A 21,146-nucleotide genomic window follows, 5' to 3' on the forward strand; every position below is an offset into this window, starting at 1 on the left:
CCCAACCGGACCAGGGAACAAATATGCAAACTCGGTTATGTGCCCTTAACTGGGAATCTAACTCGCAACCCTTAGGTGCGCAAGCTGAACACTGAGTGAGCCAAACTGGTCAGGGCTGGGTTTATGTTTATTCTTATTGTTCTAAAGATTTCTGGCCTTCACACTTAGATTTGAAAGGCTATGGGTGATTCTCAGTGGCTATTGTTAGGTAAATTTCCATTGTTTAGTCTAGAAAAAAAATGGTTAAGAACTACTGTTTATATAAGAATATAATTTATAAACCAAAATAAAATAGATTGTGTCCTGAATTTCAGAAATGCTAGAAGGGAAAAGCAGTTGTTACATCCTTTTATATATATACTAAAGGCACGGTACATGAAATTTGTGCACGGGGTGGGGGGGTGGGGGGGTGGCCCCTCAGCCCAGCCTGCATACTCTCCTATCCGGGACCCTTGGGGAATGTCCGACTGCTGGTTTAGGCCTGATTGGCAGTCGGACATCCCTCTCACAATCCTGGACCGCTGGCTCCTAATCGCTCACCTGCGTGCCTGGTCGCCCCTAATTGCCCCCTCTCCTGGCCCTAACTGCCCCCTGTCCCCACTGGCCTGGTGCCTCTTACTGCCCGCACTCCCTCCGCTGGCCTGGTCGCCCCACCCAACCTGCTGTTCATTCATTTGGTCTTCTCTCACTAACCCCCCTGCCAGCCTGGTCACCCCACGCAGCCTGTTGTTCAGTCGTTTGGTTGTCCCTCACTAAGCCCCCCTGCTGGCCTGGTCATAGGCAGCCATCTTGTGAGGGTTAATTTGCATACTACCTCTTTATGATACAGGATGTATGTATATGTTTATTGGTTTCAGAGAGGAAGGGGGTGGGAGAGAGAGAGAGAGAGACATCAATGAGAGAACCATTGATCAGCTGCCTTCTGCATGCCCACCCACTGGGGATCAAGCCTGCAACCCAGGCATGTGCCCTTGATGAGAATTGAAACCAGGACCCTTCAGTCCGCAGACCAATGCTCTGTCCATTGAGCCAAACCTGCTAGGGCAGTTGTTACATCTTTAAAATCAGTACTGCTTGTGAAATGACTAGGTATTTTATGGGTCAGAATTGTGGTGATGATGTATAAATGTTATATATGACCTGTTTTATTAAATGTGTGTATATAATAAGACATTTTAACATAAATCCATGAGAATTAGTTTGTCATGTTTCTCTTGAGTATTGGTAAAAATATCATTAGAGACTGGTATCTTTAAATTAATCTTTACAGTGTTACTCTAAATCAGCGGTTCTCAACCTGTGGGTCGCGACCCCTTTGGGGGTCGAACGACCCTTTCACAGAGGTCGCTTAAGACCATTGGAAGCCACATATATAATTACATATTGTTTTTGTGATTAAGCACTATGCTTTAATTATGTTCAATTTGTAACAATGAAATTGGGGATCACCACAACATGAGGAACTGTATTAAAGGGTTGTGGCATTAGGAAGGTTGAGAACCACTGCTCTAAATCGAAAGTGGGTCCATCATAACTGGTGGTTGGAATGGCAACTGGCAGCAGACTGATACAAAAGCTAAAAGAATGCCAAACATTAAGATTGAATCTAACATATATAAAGATAGTTTTGAAATAGTCTGAGGAAGCCTTAGTTCCTGTCGTGGTCTTTTGATTTCACCCAGTTTATCATCACCATCTAGTAGTATTTAAATGTCCCAACTATATTTTGTAGGTTATCACATAAGGAAGTAAAAGAGCCATCGAATTCTATAAAAAGATATTATACTTAAGTTATCTGGCATATTATAAGTCAATTGAGGTACCTAGAAATAGGTATTTCCAGAGTGAATGAATTGTTTCTGTTTATTGCCTTTGTATAATAAGGTTAATTATACTTGAAGGGCAGGTTGTCAATTGTCCACATTAATCTAGCTAAAGAGTGGTTTATGGGCAGAATTTCGAGGGTCCTCCCAAGCAAATCCCTATTTTCTTTTTAAAAAAAATAAATTTTTATTGCTTTCAGAGAGGAAGGGTGAGGGGAGAGAGAAACATCAGTGATCAAAATCATTGATCGGCTGGCTCCTGTACAACCCCTACTGGGGATTGAGCCTGCAACCCAGGCATGTGCCCTTGTCTGGAATTGAACCTGGGACCCTTTCCTCTGTAGGCTGATGCTCTATTCACTGAGCCAAATCAGCTATGGCCCTATTTTATATTTTTAAAATTTATTTTTTTTTATTGGTTTCAGAGAGGAAGGGAGAGGGAGAGAAATAGAAACATCAGTGATGAGAATCATTGATCGGCTGACTCCTGGACAGCCCCTACTGGGGATCAAGCCTATATCCTGGGCATGTGCCCTTGACTGGAGTCAAACCTGGGACCCTTTAGTCCGCAGGCTGATACTCCATCCACTTGAGCCATACTGGCTAGGGCTCGAGGGCTTTTTTATATCTTTGGGAGAGTGAGTGACTTGTTTTAGTAAAAGCAATGTGCAAGAATATGGTAGATGGCAAGCAATGGCTAGGTTAGCATGACTGAGAAGGTGAAAAATGAGTCGAAATTTGTAGTAGATAACTTAGGGGTTTCTAATTTGCATGAGGACTTTATAACGGGGGCCACTTGGAATTAAATGTTCAGGAAGATTGTGTTGCCAATTGTCTGTGGAGGGGAAAAAATAATCTGGAATACACTAGAGAAGGGGAAGTTGAATTTCTATAAGGATATATTCTTGGCCTCTAATCTCTGAAGAGTAATAGACTTGCTGTTGTGAGATCCGTGGAGGTTGACTGGTACTCTAGGTAGTCACAGTGGTTTAAAATAAGAGTAGATGAAGTTTTATCAAGGAATACTTTGTTTTTAGCATCTTTTCACCTGAATGCATTTTTTTTTTCTTCTAGGTTTGGCTTTGTGAGGAACCTTAATCATCAAAGACAATGGCCAGCAATGTTACCAACAAGACGGATCCTCGCTCCATGAACTCCCGTGTATTCATTGGGAATCTCAATACTCTTGTGGTGAAGAAATCTGATGTGGAGGCTATCTTCTCAAAGTATGGCAAAATTGTGGGTTGCTCTGTTCATAAGGGCTTTGCCTTCGTTCAGTATGTTAATGAGAGAAATGCCCGGGCTGCGGTGGCAGGAGAAGATGGCAGAATGATCGCTGGCCAGGTTTTAGGTAAGATATGAGTTGAATTAATTTTTTCATTGATTATGTAATTCAGATATGAGAATTTTTCTGTTAGTGTTTTTTTGTTTTTTTTTTTTCTTTATCATTTTAATAGTCTGAGATTTTCTGGGTTTGATAATTGACTTCATCGGCATAATAAAAATCTTAGGTTTATAGATATATTAGGCTAAATACAGACTTTTATTATGCCATTAGTAGTTGAGACTAGATAACCCTCAGTTGGTAGTCTTGGGTAAGGTACAGGAGGTAGGAATGATATTTCATAAGGTAATAAATGGCTTGGGTACTGCTCACAGTGGACTGGTGGAATACAATATAGCTTAGTCACTCATGGGCTGCAGAATCAGATTACTTGGCTCTGCATTGGGGCTTTACACTGTGTTAGGCAGCTTACTTAGCTTGGCTGAGCCCTAAATTTTCTCATCTCTTCAAATGGAGTAATGGTATTTCGGTTTATTACTTATTCTTACCTGAGATATTAGTATTTGAGGGTGTCAAGAGGATTTAGATAAATTGATTGAGATAATTCATGAAAGCGTAGAACTCCAGCATGTTAGCTGGAGACGCTTTAAACGTGTTAATTCTTCCGTACCTTTCACATTTAAAAATTTTATGACATTCAATTTGTTGAAGCCTTTAGTATTTTCCTACACTCTGAACTGATTGCTTCCTTATCATTAATTTTTTTTCTACCCCTATGATCTGGAGCAGTGCTGGTTCAATAGAAATAGAATGTAAGCCATGTATGTGATTTTTAAATTTGTAAATAACTGTATTAAAAGAAGTAACAAAAGGGTGACTTTAATTTTACTTAACTGGGTTTTTGACTATAGACATTTATAACATTATAAATGTTACAAAATATTGTCATTTTGATATGTAATCATTTAAAAATATGATTTGGGGTATTTTATGTTCTCTTTTCATCCCAAGTCTTTGAAATCCATTGTGTATGCATACTTATAAAACATCTGAATTCAGACATAATACATTTCTTTTTAAAAATTTGAGTTGTATTGATTTTAGAGGAGAGAGAGAAATAATCGATTTTGTTGTTTCATTTATTTATACATTCATTGGTTGCTTTATAGTGTATCACATCTGATGGCCTACCACAGTTGTCCAATTTTGGTGATATTAAGAAAATTTGTGGGTTCAAGTTTTACATCCCGACCTATCTGTGATAAAGTTCCCCATTGGTTTTTCACCTTATGGTGATGATATTTTTAGGTAATTTATTAGAGATTCAAAAGAGTGGGTTTTCTAATTCCTTCTGCACTTATTAACTGGAATTTTTCTAAACAACAACTTCTTGTTAATATTTGATTTTTCTGAAAATACTGTTCACATTGGAAAGGCAGAATAAATCTTTTCAAATTTTGGTGTAATTGATCCTCTAGCAACCTTTAAATATAGCCATTGCTTTTGTTTACTATTATTTTGAATTCATATATTTAAATAGCTGTGTTTTTAGTCCATTGCAATTTTTTAAACTGATTTTTAGAGAGAGGAAGGGAGAGAAAAGAGAGAGAAACATTGCTTTGTTGATTCTTGTATGTGCTTTGACCGAGAATTGAATCCACAAACTTGGCTTATTGGGACGCACTCTAACCACCTGAGCTAGCTGGTTAGAGCCACAAATCATTCTTTAGAACTCAAAATAATTTCTTTTAGCCTAGTGGATCACCTTCAAGTTGGTCCCTATGTCATTGTGACCTTCCTAATGGAATAATGTATTGTTGCCTCATTTTCTGGCACCAGAAGATATTCCAGGTCATCTGGTATATAGCTTGACATAAAGTTGGAATTTGCCCTTTTGCCCAGGAGCCTTGGCTGCTTTTAACGAGAATTATTTAGAAACCACTGTCTGTATATCTGGAGTTAGTGTTATGAATTTTAATTGCTTCTGACTAGATTCAGTGGGTAGATTAGGAGGAACTTACGCTTTTTAAGAATAGAAAAAATACAATTTTATGTGTACTTTGTGCTACAGTTTTAAAATAACCATACTTGTATTTTTACTAAAATTAATATTATGAAATGCAATTTTATTAATATATAGTCTATTGAATATTGATTCAGTACTATAGTTTGGAATCACATGAAATCTATAAAGTTGTCTAATCAACTTGGATAAAGTTTAGTTCTTTTGTTTCATTTTTTTTTACATTTAAAGATTGCTTTTAAAAATATTTTTATTGATTTCAGGGAGAAAGGGAGAGAAATAGAAACATCAATCAATGATGCGAATCATTGATTGGCTGCCTCCTGCACACCCCCTTCTGGGGATCAAGCCTGCAATCCAGGCATGTGCCCTTGCCCTTGACCAGAAAATCGAACCTGGGACCCTACAGTCCACAGGCTGACACTCAATTCACTGAGCCAAAATGGCTAGGGCAAAATTGCTTTTTAAGAAATGTAATTCTATCTTGCCCTGGCCAGTGTGGCTCAGTTAGTTGAGCATTATCCAATGAACCAAAAGGTCCCTGGTTGGATTCCAGGTCAGTGGACATGCCTGAGTTACGGGCTCAATCCCCAATAGGGGCCATGAAGGGGGCAGCCAATCCATGTTTCTCTCATACATGTTTCTCTCTCCTACTCTCCCTTTCTCTCACTCTCAAAATCAATAGAATATACATTTTTTAAAAATTTAACTCCTATCTTTAATGTTATAAATGTCTATAGTCAAAACTGTAAAAGGGCAAGGCTTTTATAAACATTAGATATTAAAAATTAGAAATGAATTTAGTGGACCAAGAACTGAAGATTATTCATGAATTGTCTATTTAGCAAAAAGACAGTGTACTAAATGTCTGTTTTTTAATTGGTTATTTGATGACCTGAGTTTTAAAAGAGCTACAATGGCCTCTTTTTTTTTAAAATATATTTTATTGATTTTTTTACAGAGAGGAAGGGAGAGGGATAGAGAGTTAGAAACATCGATGAGAGAGAAACATCGATCTGTTGCCTCCTGCACACCTCCTACTGGGGATGTGCCTGCAACCAAGGTACATGCCCTTGACCAGAATCGAACCTGGGACCCTTGAGTCTGCAGGCCGATGCTCTATCCACTGAGCCAAACCAGTTAGGGCTACAATGGCCTCTTGTTAATGAGGAGCACATGAACTCTTGTTTGGTAGGCAGTGGATGGACAGGGTAAGTAGTTGGCTGCTAGAATGGGTGTTTTAAATATTTACATTTTATATGGAAACTAGAGGCCCAGTGCATGAAATTCGTGCACGGGTAGGGTCCCTAGTGGCTGCCTGCTGGGCCTTCCTTTGTGCCGTGCTGCCCCCTGGTCGTTATTGCACATTATAGTGAGCAATCGAACTCCCAGACAGGACACTTTGCATATTCGGCATATATATATATATATATATATATATTAGGGTTTTTCTTCCTTTGCTCCTTTATTTCCCTTTTCTTAGTGTATGTTTATGTATGTGCATGTAAAGGTTGTTAAGCATTTCTGCAAAGTACCTCTTAAGCATTTTTTTATGCAACTTTAGAGTTGGTTCTACTTGCAAGTAGAATAAACATTTGCATTTGGGGAAATTTAAGGGTACCATACTTCAAATATATTCATGAACTGCCATAAAGTCTCTGAGGTCATTTATTTCTAATATATTTGTTTAATTTAAAATGCACAGAATCATTTCTGGAAAGGCAACTATTAGTCACTGATACTTTTTTCCTGTGATAGTAACTAAGTGAAAAAAATGGGTGTTTTGAATGGTAAGCGTTTCATTGAAGTAGAAGCTGAGTGTGGAGGGTACCAAAGACAAACTTAACGTGTTATAAATAATGAAAACTTTTTTGGTACAGAAGGAATGGAAGATTAAAAGTTCCAGCCTTATAAAAATTCTTTTTTTTTTTTTTTAATATATTTTATTGATTCTTCACAGAGAGGAAGGGAGAGAGATAGATAGTTAGAAACATCGATGGGAGAGAAACATCGACCAGCCACCTCCTGCACATCTCCCACGGGGGATGTGCCCGCAACCCAGGTACATGCCCTTGACCGGAATCGAACCCGGGACCCTTCAGTCCGCAGGCCGACGCTCTATCCACTGAGCCAAACCGGTTTTGGCCTTATAAAAATTCTTGAGTGTTTATATCACAAGGAAAGATGAGTTACAGTGTTAGATCTTTGTGGATTTATATGACTTACGGACATTTTTCAAATCCCAACAGTGTTGTCACTAAAATTTTTGTTTTTGTTTTTTCAGATATTAATCTGGCTGCAGAGCCAAAAGTGAACCGAGGAAAAGCAGGTGTGAAACGATCTGCAGCGGAGATGTACGGGTCAGTACCAGAACACCCTTCTCCGTCCCCTCTACTCAGGTCCGGAACTTTATTATTTATAACTCCATTGTGTCCATCAGTGGGCATATTCTCTATCTGTTTTGCTGGATATGGGAGGGCTAAATATAGTATGTTTTATCTGTGTCAAAGTAATGCTTTATTAATTTTTTGTTAATATACTTCCTTTTCACCCATTTCCCAGAAAATTATTAGAATTCCCTGAGATTTTGGCTATTAAAGAGTACTTTGGTATTTAGCATAAATTATAAAATTCTTCAAGAGGAGTTGAGCTTCTCAGAATCTGAGGAGTAAGAAAGGGAAGATGGCCTAAGAATGTTTAATTTACGATTGTAATTTTCAGTGTTCTTATTTTGGCTATTATGTAGTGTGTTGAAATTTCAGCAAAACTTCCACCTGAATTTGAATTTGTCCACTGCATGTTCAGTGGCCTAAGGTGCTTAGAATTTAGTGATGTTAATTGAATGATGATTGGGAGTTGTTCCATGCTAATCTGTTGATCTATTTGTTGTGGTTGGTTTGGCATGGGCTTTGGGGTTTTTTCCCCTATCTGCTGTTGTGAATTGACATCAATGGCTTCAAATTAATGCTCTTTGGTATTTATTTTTCAGCTCCTCTTTTGATTTGGACTATGACTTTCAACGGGATTATTATGACAGGTATGTTAAAAGTGTTTTGTCTATCTTGATAAAAAGCACCTAGTGAGAATCATTTTGTTTTTTCTATTTTGTAGTAACGAAAAACATAAACATATTTTCAAACAAAGTCTCTTCTGCGAAAAAAAAAAACAAAATGAAAAATGCTTTTCTGCAAATTGAGGTAGACTAGTAAGGTGACATTTCTATAGATTTGAAAGAATCAGCTTATATGTCTTTAGGGCATATTGGGACATGTCCAATATTTTCTGGACTAAGGTTTTTCTTGAAAAAACGTCAGTTTTCTTTTTGTTTTAATTTGTATGCCAAATAAAAGGATTTACTGACTTACCTAATGATGAAATGATGCTTAAATAGCAGTTACATGTTTCTTCATTATTTCCCTATGGCATACTTGCCACTTGGCTTTGCATTGTATGGGGTTACAGTAAAATTTAAAAAATGATTTCTAACCTTAAATATTGTACAGTGAACTTTAAGCAAATCAACTAATACAAAATAGGCTATAATCAGTATATATAATGAATTAACAATACAGACTGCTTTGGGAGTTAAAGTTAGAGTGTTAAGATTTATATTATAGATTAGGAATCATGGTGCTACAGTTTTAATAGGTAAGGGGGTTGGCCTGGCCATTGTTGCTCAGTGTTGAGCGTCAAACCATGAACCAGGAGGTCATTGTTCGATTCCCAGTCAGGGTACATGCCTGGGCTACAGGCTGGATCCCCAGTGGAGGCTGCCAATCGATGATTATCTCTCACTATTGATGTTTCTCTCCCTCTCTCGTCCTCTCTCTGAAATCAATGAATGAATGAAAGATAATGGAATAATGATTTCTGCTTGTGCTTTTAGAACAGCATTAGTATTATTGGAGATTCCTAAGAAATAAAATTGAAAGATGGTATGGGTAGGGATAGGTTATGGGTGGCTTTTATTTTTAATTTTATTTTGTTCTCTTTTTTCCATCACCTTTTATCTCCTCTATGCCCTCTTCTACATCCAGCTGATAATAGGAATTAATTATTGGGAAGTGGCATATGCAGAAAGTATTGGTATTATATTGGCATTTAGATAATTTCATGAATTATTAACACGTTAAGCACCATGTCAGTCACCGGTGACTGACATTATACTTTCCGTTTGGACCTCGTCAGTCTCCAGCCACGAGCATATCGGTGAAATTGGATATCACGCACTAAACTGAAAGGAAGACAAAACAGGCTTGGCGCTTAATGTGTTAAGGAAAAATTAGATATATTTGGTTTGGTACTTTTTAAGTTATGCATTATATGGTAGTATTTGACCATACTCATACATGTACTTGATAAATAAGTGTAAGTTTTGCCTTTGTGTTTGAGAAATATCATGTAGACTATGGTAGCTAATTATTAAAAGGCAAAGGAGTAAGACTGGAAAAATTGTTTTGGATCTACATCATAAAAATCCTTGAATGCTATAAGGTTGTATGATTTGAGTCTCATTCATGCATCATCAAATGATTATTTCATTTGTCTTGAGAGATTTCTTCAGATTTTTATGTTTGAACACATTTTGAAAAATAATGATTTTTCTACTTCAAAAATATAAAAATGGCAGATCTTAGTTGGGAGAACAGATCTGGGAAAACTTGGTCACTGATAGAGTTACTTGAAGGTCCTGAAATTTTGTGAATAACTGAATTTGTCTGAAGCAGTTATTCTTTATCCACTACCATCCCACACATAGGAATCTCTTGGCCACATTTAAAAAATACTCATGCCCAACTATATCTGTAGTGATTTTTATACAGCTGGTTTAGGTAGACTCTTTATTGGTGTGTTTTAAAGCTCCCAAGGAATTCTAATGTCCAGGGAGGGTTGAGAATCATTGATAACATAGAACAAGGAAGTAATTTTATTTCTGTGACTTTTACCCTATTTTTCTGTCATGACACCTTTTAGAAAAAATTTAATACACATTTTATGGATACAATTTCTGGGGTATTATGAACTCTTACTAGGTAAGAAACTTTTCTAAATTGTATGTATAAAATTCAGACAGCGTAACCCTACCTTTATGAGAATAGTCTTCTGAAGTTTTACTTTAGTTGTCTTGGTAAGGCAGCAAAACTTTGAATGTCCCTATCATCTCACCCTGTAAATTCAGGGTGTCCCCCCAAAACGTATATACACTTTGAATTATTCCAGTGGGTTAAATCGCTAAAGAAAGAAGCATCAATCAACGTATCAGCTGTTAAAGTGTGTGTACATTTTTGGGGGATAATCCGGCATGTTTGGAAAAAATTGTTTTAAGTGAGGAATTTCACAAAACTTAATAAAAAGAGATACAGACAGCAAGGAATAGTGAAGAAGTTTAAATGTTTGCAGAAATATCTATTTAGTCCTAAAAATTGATGGCAACACACTGTTGGCTTCTTCGTTTTTAAAGAGGCAAAATAATACCTTTAGGTACTCTTTACTAATGTATTGCTTGATGATATGATGTGACAGTTAAAAGTAATGTCTTCCCCTTTCCATTCTAAGTAAGTAATAGCTACTAAAGAGCTGGTCAAGTATAGTACTAAGTTCTGTGATGGGAAAATGAACAGGCTTAGTGAAGAATGGAAAAAACTCAGGAAAATGGTGTTAGCTTTAACTCAGAAGTTCTGAATATACTTTATTTGTAAGGTTAAAATATTTGTTATTATCCTCTATGCAGATATCTTAGCAACAGCCCCATGGCTAGAAAAGAGGAATTGGAGTCAGGGAAAGGTGCAGGTAGTTACCATTGTAATTGTTGAAATTGGAGGTCTTGGTGAGATTTATTGGGTTAAAGTTATACAAGTAGATGCTTTGTGGAAGAGAAGAATCGAGTATAGTTGAGATTTTCTTTTATGACTAGGATTATATGATTAAAGGTTACATGAAGGGAGGTCAGGCAATTTTGTTGATCTCTTACACTACAGATCTTTTCCAGCAAGACGTATTGATCAAAGGTAAAGAAAAAGTTTGTACAGTGGTGGGAGAGATTTCATTGAATTGCAAGATGGATGAAAGAAGCTAACCATATATTCCTTAAGCTAATACTTGAGCTCTTATTTTGTTCTAGGCTCACAAAGTTTTAGATTTTGGATTAACTCAATTTTATTGGGGTTAGAAGAGCTATCTTTATTATTATTATTGATTTCAGAGAGGAAAGAACAGAGAGAGAGAGAGAGAGAGAAACATCAATGATAAGAGAGAATCATTGATCGGATGCCTCCTGCTCGCCCCCTACTGGGAATCGAGCCCGCAACCAAGGTATATACCCTTGACCATAATCAAACCTGGGACCCTTCAGTCCACAGGCTGGTGCTCTATCCACTGTGCCAAACCAACTAGGGCAAAAGCTATTATCTTGCCTCCCTCCCGTTTCTTTCATTTTTTAAAATATTCCTGAGCAATGCTACACCTGCTTGGAAAGGCATGTGATTAAGAGAGCAAGAGGATTCTTGGCTATTTGGGAAAGCTAAGAGATGCCTCTTTATGTGTCACCTAAGGTAACATTTTAGATAAGAAAGTTTGCATTTGCTTAGATCCCCTCTGTCGGTTGTATCTTTCTTGTGTGGACCTGATTATGTTATAGTTACTAGGAGGATTTTAAATATATATCATTGATCAGCTGCCTCCTGATCAAAGGGACTGAGCCCACAACCTGGGCATGTGCCCTGAACCAGGAATCAAACTATGACCTCTGATTCATAGGTTAACGCTCAAACACTGAGCTACAATGGCTGGGATAATTTATTGTTTTATAAGTTGCAGTTGTTTGGTCTTGCTGACTTAATTTAGTTGTGAAGGAATTCTGTCTTCTTCTTATCCAATAGGATGTACAGTTACCCAGCACGTGTTCCTCCTCCTCCTCCTATTGCTCGGGCTGTGGTGCCCTCAAAACGCCAACGTGTATCAGGAAACACATCACGAAGGGGCAAAAGTGGCTTCAATTCTAAGAGTGGACAACGAGGATCTTCTTCCAAGTCTGCAAAGTGTATGTATTATTGCAGCTTCGTGATATTTATTCTGTGTTGAAATAGTGAAATTAATGCTGCTAATAATTTCAGTTTTTGTACAAAGCCTTTGCATAATAAAAGTAATATAAGAGGAGAATATAATGATTAAGGGACCAATTCTAGATTGCCTTCTATCCTTAAGACCCTGGTAATTTGAATACTTTAGGGAGTTGAGGCACCTGTTAAATTTGTGTAATATATGTCAGTAAAACTGTACAGAGAAAGTGCTTTAAAAAGGAATTGAAGTCTTAGCAGGTCCACAAAAGTCAGAATGCTACTGGTAATGGAGTAAGCACATAAAGGAGTTTTCCTTTACCAGCTACAAGATTGAAGGTCCCCATTACTGAGACGATCTGATACTAATGCCATTTCTCCCTAGGGATTTCCTGTTGCCTTCTAGTGTATAGTATAGTAGGAATGTTTTTGATAACTTGTAGCTTCTGGTATTTCGATTCTCATCTAAAGTTTTATTTATTTTAAAAGTGAAAGGAGATGACCTTCAGGCCATTAAGAAGGAATTGACCCAGATAAAACAAAAAGTGGATTATCTACTGGAAAGCCTGGAAAAAATTGAAAAGGAACAGAGCAAACAAGCAGGTAAATGTTATTGCTGCTTTTTGGGGGGTGTAGATTTGGGTTAGTTACCTAAGGTAATTGAAAATATATGTTGAAATAGTGGGTATAAAGCAATTGAATGTGAAACTTGGGGAGTTTGAATTGGGGAGGGCATTTATGTGGGGGGAATTAGGCTGCAGATCTGTATTGATGAGTGGTAATTGTTTACACCCTATGGACATTAATATCCCTGGACAGACTTGTCCTTCTCATCCCCAGTAGAGATGAAGAATGATAAGACAGAAGAGGAGCAGACCACCAGCTCCATGAAGAAAGATGAGACTAATGTGAAGATGGAGTCCGAGGGGGGTGCGGAGGATTCTGCTGAGGAGGGGGACCTACTGGATGATGATGATAATGAAGATCGGGGGGATGACCAGGTGAAAACCACGGGAAAGGAAAGAAAAAGGTGGTGGAGGGGGGATCAGGGACACATGGAGTGCTTCTAACTCCATCCTATTTGTGTCTGTTTCTCACAGCTGGAGTTGATCAAGGATGATGAAAAAGAGGCTGAGGAAGGAGAGGATGACAGAGACAGCGCCAATGGCGAGGATGACTCTTAAGCACATAGTGGGGTTTAGAAATGTTGTCCCATTATTTCTTTATCTAGGCGCTTGTCTAAGATCAAAATTTTCACCAGATCCTCTCCCTAGTACCTTCAACACATGCTCACTGTTCTCCCCATCTCGTCCTTCCCATGTTCATTAATTCATATTGCCCTGCGCCTAGTCCCATTTTCACTTCCTTTGATGCTCCTAGTAGTTATGTTAAGTCTTAACCCTGTAATTTTTGCTTTTAATTTTGATACCTCTTTATGACTTAACAATAAAAAGGATGTATGGTTTTTATCAACTGTCTCCAAAATAATCTCTTGTTATGCAGGGAGTACAGTTCTTTTCATTCATATATGAGTTCAGTAGTTGCTTCCCTAACTGCAAAGGCAATCGCATTAGTTGAGTAGCACCTGAGAGCAGCTTTGAGTTAGAGGTATGTGTTTTATACCCCATATAAGAGTGCTATGTGGGGCTGTTCAACACAAATGTAACAATGTATTTTTGTGAATGAGAGTTGGCATGTCAAATGCATCCTCTAGGTAAATAATTAGTGTAATAGTTTTAAGATTTGTTTTCTAAAGTTGATACTGTGGGTTATTTTTGTGAACAGCCTGATGTTTGGGACCTTTTTTTCTCAAAATAAACACGTCCTTATTAAACCAGGAATTTGGAGGAAAAAAACCCCTGGTTTTTTTATTTTTGTACTTTATATTTATTTCAAATACTTCGTTTCACAGCGGTTTCTACAAAACCTCTAGAATGTACCACATATATTTTTATTTGAATCGTAATCATTGTGCATAACAACACACACTACTCATTATATTTCATTGGGGTGAGTGTTAACATTAAGGAGAAAAGTAACTTTGATGTGGAATGGAGGGTTTTCAAAATTGCTTTTATACCCTAATGGGGAAAAAAATGGGAAATACGTGAAGCTCTTTCACCAATGCTTTGTGGTCCATTTGTGCCCTTTTTGAGATATTTGTTGTGGGCTAAATTATTACATCCTTAAATGAAGAAGTTCAAACATGTCAGGATTTTAGGGAAATTGAAATAACTGGAGAATGAAACTTACTTTCTTCCATTTTTGTCCTTTTAATTACTGTTTATAGCACCAGTTACCTTCTGGATTCTGAGTCTTTGCCTCAGCGTTACTAAAAATAGAAAACCTCTTTCCCAGGTAACTGAGAACGTAGTGAGGTGTACACACTTATTTTATTTTCAATTAGTTCAATTCATATGAACTAATTTTTGTGCACCCCTACTCAATTACTTGCAATGATTTTTAGGCATAGGGTACTAGTTAACACTCAGACTTCTTAAGGGCAGATTTATTAAACTGCTTCCAGATCTGTGATGCTTGCCGGTCCTGAAAGGTTGAATATGTGTATGTTTTATATTTCCGTTTTTCCTGCAGAACAGGACAAAAACATGGTTAGTTTAGACTATTATCCACACAAGCCTTGATTCCCTGGAAAGTTGCTCTTTTATAACTCACAGCAAAGACATTTATGTCCAAGCTACTATGGGCAGAAAGTTCTATTTATAAAAATCTCCTAAATCATTATATAACAAAGCAGAATAGAAAGAGGCTGAACTATGGGCTGCCCTTGGATCTGAGATCCACAGTATAAAAGTAGCCTTTGTGTTAAGTTGATCAAACATACTACTATCCACCTTGTTTTCTAGTCATGTGATTTTCTATGCTGCACAAACTCACTTTTGACACATAACTCATGACAAAATAAAGTGGATGCTTAGCTGGATTCTTAGAAAGGGTCAGTGTTCTAAAATGCTAATAACACTTACTTAATATATTTCAGAGAGGAAGGGAGAGGGAGAGAGATAGGAAACATCAATAATGAGAGAGAATCATTGATCTGCTGCCTCCTGCATGTAATGGGGATTGAGCCCGCAACCCAGGCATGTGCCAGGAATCGAACCGTGTCCTCCTGGTTCATAGGTAGATGCTCAACCACTGATCACACCGGCAAAGCTAAAACATTTTTACTGGTTTTTAGAAAGAGAGGGAGAGAAAAATTGATATGAGAGCTTTACATCAATTGGCTGTCTCTTGCATACCCCCTACCTGAGATCAAGCTCTCAACCTAGGCATGTGCAATCCCCCCAGTGCACCGGATGATGCCCAACCAACTGAGCCACACTGGCCAAAGGGAAAGTGTCTATTTTCTTCATTTTTTAAAAAAAATTTGATTTCAGAGAGAGGAAAGGGGAGAGAGAGAAACATCAATGATGAGAATCATTGATTGCCTGCCTCCTGCGCGCCCCCCACTGGGGATCAAGCCCACAACCTAGGCATATGCCCTTGACTGGAATCGAACCCGGGACCCTTCAGTCCGCAGGCCGACGCTCTATCCACTGAACCAAACCAGCTAAGGCGAAAGTGTCTATTTCTAATTCCTTCAAAACTAAATATTGAAAGAAACAGGAATGGCTCTTTTTTAATAGCTAGAGAAATGATCATCCACTCTTAGAAAATCTGCACACACAGGGTTATTGACAAAAGATGTGTCTAGGTTGTCTTCTTGGGGAAGAATCACTTTACACGCTTGTTCTCAGGCTACTGTGAATTAAATGCCTTCATAGTTGAAAAGAGGTTTTCCAGTAGATTTCAGTTCATATGTTACCTTAACATCCTAAACCTGTAAAGTTTATAAGATTAGTGCTAGTCAGTGCAGGTTCTTAAACCTCTTACAGAGGAAACTAGGTGTAACAGAAAAGAAAATGCAAACAGGAACGGCAAGGTATGGTAAATTGGAAAGGAATAAACGGAAGTCAAATGAGGACTGAGAATGTAATGGAAGGAGTAGAAGGAAATGCGCTATCGTTTCAGCCATCCAGTAATCATAAAATGTCAAAGGAATCTATTGGACAATTTAGCAGCGAAGCCCAGGGGTATGACAGGGAAAGTAAAACAGATGACAAATTAAACTTTACAAGTACTAGTATTTAGGTAATGTTACAGAAATACTTGGGGAATGGGGAATAGCTATATGTTTAATGAGATCGGTTGAAAGATGTACTTTATTCTGAGAATATGTGGCTAACCAGTGATGCACTAATTTTCAGGCGAGAACCAGCAAGCATCATTATTGACTGTGGCCTAGGGAAATGAAGGACTTAGCCACATAAACATTCCTACTGACCTTTCTACTTAATTTAAGAGAAATTAAACTACACCAGTGATTTTCAGCCTTTTTCATCTCATGACACACGTGAACTAATTAAAATCCTGTGGCACACCAAAAAAGTTGGTTTTTTTTTGTTTTGTTTTTGCTGATCTGACAAAAAAAAATAGTTGAAAAGAGGATTCCCAGTAGATTTCAGTTCATTCACACCAGACAGCTGTTGTGTTGACTGTTGTCATGTTTTAATTTGACAGTCTTAGGGAAAAGAGATCAGAATTCCTGACTAAATAGTCAGGTATTGCATATTTTAAGAGTTCTTGTGGCATACCAGTTGAAAATCCCTGAAATACACCAATGTCAAATGGGGTTTGAATTTCTGGACCCTAGTTCAGATCACCTTGACGAAGAAAATGCATTTAAGTTCAAAGAAAAAGCACCTTGGTAACTGGAGGAAACCAATTAACAGTAAAACAGGTATGATAGAAATGAGGGTAACCAGTAAATGAGTTATATGTAATATGCAGAGTATGGGCCATTAAGTAACTTTAGAAGTACTTCACAGGCTTTATCAATGCTGTACTTCACAGAGAACAGATATCATTTATACTGAGGTGGTTTTGACTTAATATGGGCACTATGTTGGAGAATTTTTAGTGTTTATTAGAAAGAGTTTGGCATAAATTAAAAATTTGGTCAGTTAAACTAGAGAGAAAGCTGGATATGGATTTATACCTGACTGTGATGAGAGAATTCCAGATGTTTACAGAGGAGACCGACTAAATTAGGGATGTTGCAAAGTTCCAAGTTTGGATTTTTGATAAATTAATCCTATTGAAGTGAAGTAAACCAAGGAAAAGGTCTGAAAACAGTATGTGGTTGTATTAGTGACTTTGTTAATGAAAAAATGTTTTTAGCCCCAATTATGAAAAGTAGGACCTGTTTGGAGAGTGGTGAAGTTAGCCCTCTTGTGAACTAGGTGAGACACTTCCCCCACAGCTTAAATTAGAGGTGCAGACCGTAATAGGAAGAGAGAAGGAATAGTATAATGGGGTGAATGCCAACAAAGGGTAGTTCATAGGAAGGTGTTGAAGCCCAAGATGAATGGGGATCAGAAGGCATGGTGCTCTCTGTTCCAGTCCTGAACATGCCAGATTACTTTTTTAAGGTCACACAGGAATAAAAGAGTTTGAGGGACAAAAGATGTTCTGAAGTCTGACAAATTTCCTTATGCAAAAAGAACTTACATGCCTTTCACAAACCTAAAAATGTTGTAATTAGAATGGTTATTAGTACTTTATCAAATTAGTTGTCTAGTGGTTCTCAACCTTGGTTGTGCATTAAGATTACCTAAGGAGCCGAAACCAGTTTGGCTCAGTGGATAGAGCATCGGCCTGTGGACTCAAGGGTCCCAGGTTCAATTCCGGTCAAGGGCATGTACCTGGGTTGCGGGCACATCCCCAGTAGGAGATGTGCAGGAGGCAGCTGATCGATGTTTCTCTCTCATCGATGTTTCTGACTCTCTCCCTTCCTCTCTGTAAAAAATCAATAAAAAATATATTTAAAAAAAAAAAAGATTACCTAGGGAGCTTTAGAATCCTGATTTCCCAGGTGTGTACTCCAGATAGTAAATTTTGGTCATTGGGACTTGGGCATCGTTTTTCATTTGGGGTGTGTGTGTGTGTGTGTGTGTGTGTGTGTGTGTGTGAAATGTTAAGAATATACCTGCATTAAAATCAGGCCAAATTATTAAATTTCGGTCATTGGGACTTAGCATCGGCCTGCAGACTGAAAGGTCCCAGGTTTGATTCCGGTCAAGGGCATGTACCTGGGTTGCGGGCACATCCCCAGTGGGAGATGTGCAAGAGGCAGCTGAGCGATGTTTCTCTCATCGATGTTTCTCTCATCAATGTTTCTGACTCTCTCCCTTCCTCTCTGTAAAAAATCAATAAAATATATTAAAAAAGAATATACTTGCATTAAAATCAGGCCAAAGTATAGGAAACACGTAAGGAGGTATGTGGGTAGGGGTAAAGGTGAGAGAAAAGCTAGGGTTGAAGGAGAGACAAAAATCCTGAGGTTGTAGGAAAGCATGTTAAAGCCCAACTTGATTGGCCCACCACTCTTAAAGCTACTGCACTGTCCAGTAGAATTTTCTAAAGTATTTTTATTTTAAAGTTGTTATTAGATAACATGCTAGAGAAGGCTGATTACTAATTCAAAGTTCTATGAACAAATGTGTCCAACATTTTATATGCTGAGTTCATTGAAAATAACATCCTTCTAGGACCTAGACCCAAACATTGAAAAGATTTCCCTAGTGTGAGAACCTCTACAACTGCAGACCTAGTCCATGTAGGCCACACTTTGATTTAGCAATGCCTCTTGCAGTATACAGTTGTTTCTTTTAAGTGGGAACCCATCTTTTAGTTAAGTGCCGGAAGCCCAAGGCAGTTACCACTATTATAGAATGTTTTATATGCATTGTGCTAGAGTGGCTCATAGACCTAACAGCTGCAAAAGTACATTGAAAATTGCCTGGCTAAGAGCTGAAATGCTGTTTTATGCAACATGATTGGGCTTTAAAAATGTAGCAAAAATTCAGAGATTATACTTCCACCCTCCTTAGCTCTTACTGGATCACCCAGAACTCCTATTTTAAACCATTTATTCTACCTCAAACAACAAGCTTTCCAAATACCTTGTAAAAATTCCTCTTTGTCAGGACAGTACTTGATTACACAGCTTTGGCCCTGTACCGTGATGCCTTCGTGGCCCATTAGAAACACCTGGCAGTGTAATTGCAAGAATTCCCTAAAAAAGACTGGTCTTTACACCAAAAGGGTTAATTAATGTGAAAGGGGTTCAGTGGCACAGATTGAGTCCTCTTTGCAGACCCACAGAAGCCACAATAATGCATTTCTGGTGTGAATTGGGGACATTAGTCGGAGAGAAAGGTGAGCCTGAAGATCTATTTGTTCAATGACTCAGAAACTCTCATTTCCAGATAGCTTGGTCCATAGTTTATTTTTTCCTCCCAGACTTCAAAATCTTAAAGTTTGATGGCTATTTTTTGGCCTCTTGTCTGCTTGCCCTAAAGAGTATTTGATACAGACAGGTATGAGATACTTAAAACGCCCCCCTTGGCCGTGCTGTGGGAAATTGCCCCTACTAGAGGGCTTGTAGTGGGGCCAGGTGGTCTAAGTAGCCACCCAGAGCCAACTGCCAACCCAACCTCATCCACAATATTTCTCTCCCTAGGAACCAGCCAAACCTGCCCCTCTCCCAGAACTTGATATGAGCTCTCCACAAAAGCTATTTAATGCAGCTGGGTCATTCCCAAATTCCCAGAAGCCATTGGGTTTAGTTGCCAGAAAGTTGACTATGTAACTGCTGGGAGTGCTGTGGTGGTCTGTCCTTGCCAGGTCCCCCATCCTGCAGTGATAGCGAATTTTCAACTCTCAGCCTTGGGCAGAGGGAAAAGCAGCCCTTAGAGTCTACTCCCTCCGGGGAAGTAGCCACATCCTCATTCTCACTGTTCCATACAGCCTTGGTGTTTGCTGTTAGTGTTTTCATTCCCTCCTACAATACTGATCCATTCTTCTGGCAGGCCCGGCAACTACCTGGGTACATAACCTGGGTCCTACTCCTCAGCCTGTGGACCAACCATATGGCAGCACTCCTGAAGTTCATGCTGACTTGCCCTCTTAAGCATTCACCTGAGTGTAAGAATATTAATGCAGAGTCCCTCACTTCACCAAGGAGTTCGTAGTCTTCATGTAAATGACTCAAAGGTTCATTTTTCCTAGATCTCTACAGACCTTGGAAAGCGCTATTCTACCTTTGGTGCATCTGAGGAATCCTGTTTTAACTTTTCCCACCAAGATGGCAGTTTCCTGCCTGTCCTCTGTACATTTGTTTTTCATTTTGTCTTTACAATGCCCTTTGGGTGTTTTTTCTCCTTACTGTTGATTCCATAGCCATGTCCCCTGCCCCCATTTTGGCAATTTTATGGCAATTTTAAATTCTGTTCTTCACTAGTTTTGTAATTAGCTTCAGAATATCCCAGACACAATTCACTAGCAATGTGACCACACACCTTTTTTTCTAAGAAGAAATGTGCTAGTGAAAAAAGACAACCAATGTTAGCAAAATGCATTCTGTATCTAGCTGATATAACCACGAATATATTTGCTCAGATCAGAAGTAAAGATGACATACCATATTGTATAGCTATGGTTAAAGTTCATGTGCCTCCTAAATATCTGTTCAACTGGTTCTATTTCTCTTCATCTTGACTGCCACCATCCCAGTCCAAGCTACCACCACCTTGCTCCTGGCTTACTACAATAGCTTCCTGTATACTCACATCCACTGTGATCCTTTTCCAGTCACTTCCACAGCAGCCATAGTGATCTTTTCAAAATACATATAATCATGGCACTTTTCCACTTAAAAACCTTCTGACTTTTCTAGCCCTTTAGAGTTGAGCTCATGTTGCTTCTTCCAGGAAGCCTACCTTGCCTTTCTTAAGTAGGTCAATAGGCTATCATAGAACCAGGAATCTTCTTGGTAGCATTAATTACAGTCACACTCATCAATTTGTATAATTATTTGATATGTTTTTCTTCGAGTA

General features: G+C 38.3%; 1 protein-coding gene across 17 annotated transcripts in view; it reads left to right on the top strand.

The window, feature by feature from the left end:
• The window catches only part of HNRNPC (heterogeneous nuclear ribonucleoprotein C (C1/C2)), a 43,063-nt gene extending 29,021 nt beyond the window's left edge, over window positions 1–14,042 (top strand). For 6 of the 17 annotated variants that reach the window (XM_006087399.3, XM_006087398.3, XM_006087403.3 and 3 more), the window contains 7 exons: window positions 2,898–3,174; window positions 7,416–7,530; window positions 8,121–8,168; window positions 11,983–12,170; window positions 12,676–12,789; window positions 13,006–13,187; window positions 13,287–14,042. In XM_006087399.3, coding sequence (XP_006087461.1) covers window positions 2,934–3,174; window positions 7,416–7,530; window positions 8,121–8,168; window positions 11,983–12,170; window positions 12,676–12,789; window positions 13,006–13,187; window positions 13,287–13,370 — 972 coding nt within the window. In that variant the 5' untranslated portion in view covers window positions 2,898–2,933 and the 3' untranslated portion in view covers window positions 13,371–14,042. Of the gene's footprint in view, window positions 1–2,897; window positions 3,175–3,868; window positions 3,921–7,415; window positions 7,531–8,120; window positions 8,169–11,982; window positions 12,171–12,675; window positions 12,790–13,005; window positions 13,188–13,286 lie in introns of those variants that run through there. The other 11 variants (XM_006087410.3, XM_023752866.1, XM_023752859.1 and 8 more) reach the window with 10 other exon arrangements.
• The last annotated feature ends 7,104 nt before the right edge of the window (window positions 14,043–21,146 follow it).

This window comes from Myotis lucifugus, unplaced genomic scaffold (genome assembly GCF_000147115.1).
Source record: "Myotis lucifugus unplaced genomic scaffold, Myoluc2.0 scaffold_38, whole genome shotgun sequence".
Classification (NCBI taxonomy): Eukaryota; Metazoa; Chordata; class Mammalia; order Chiroptera; family Vespertilionidae; genus Myotis; species Myotis lucifugus.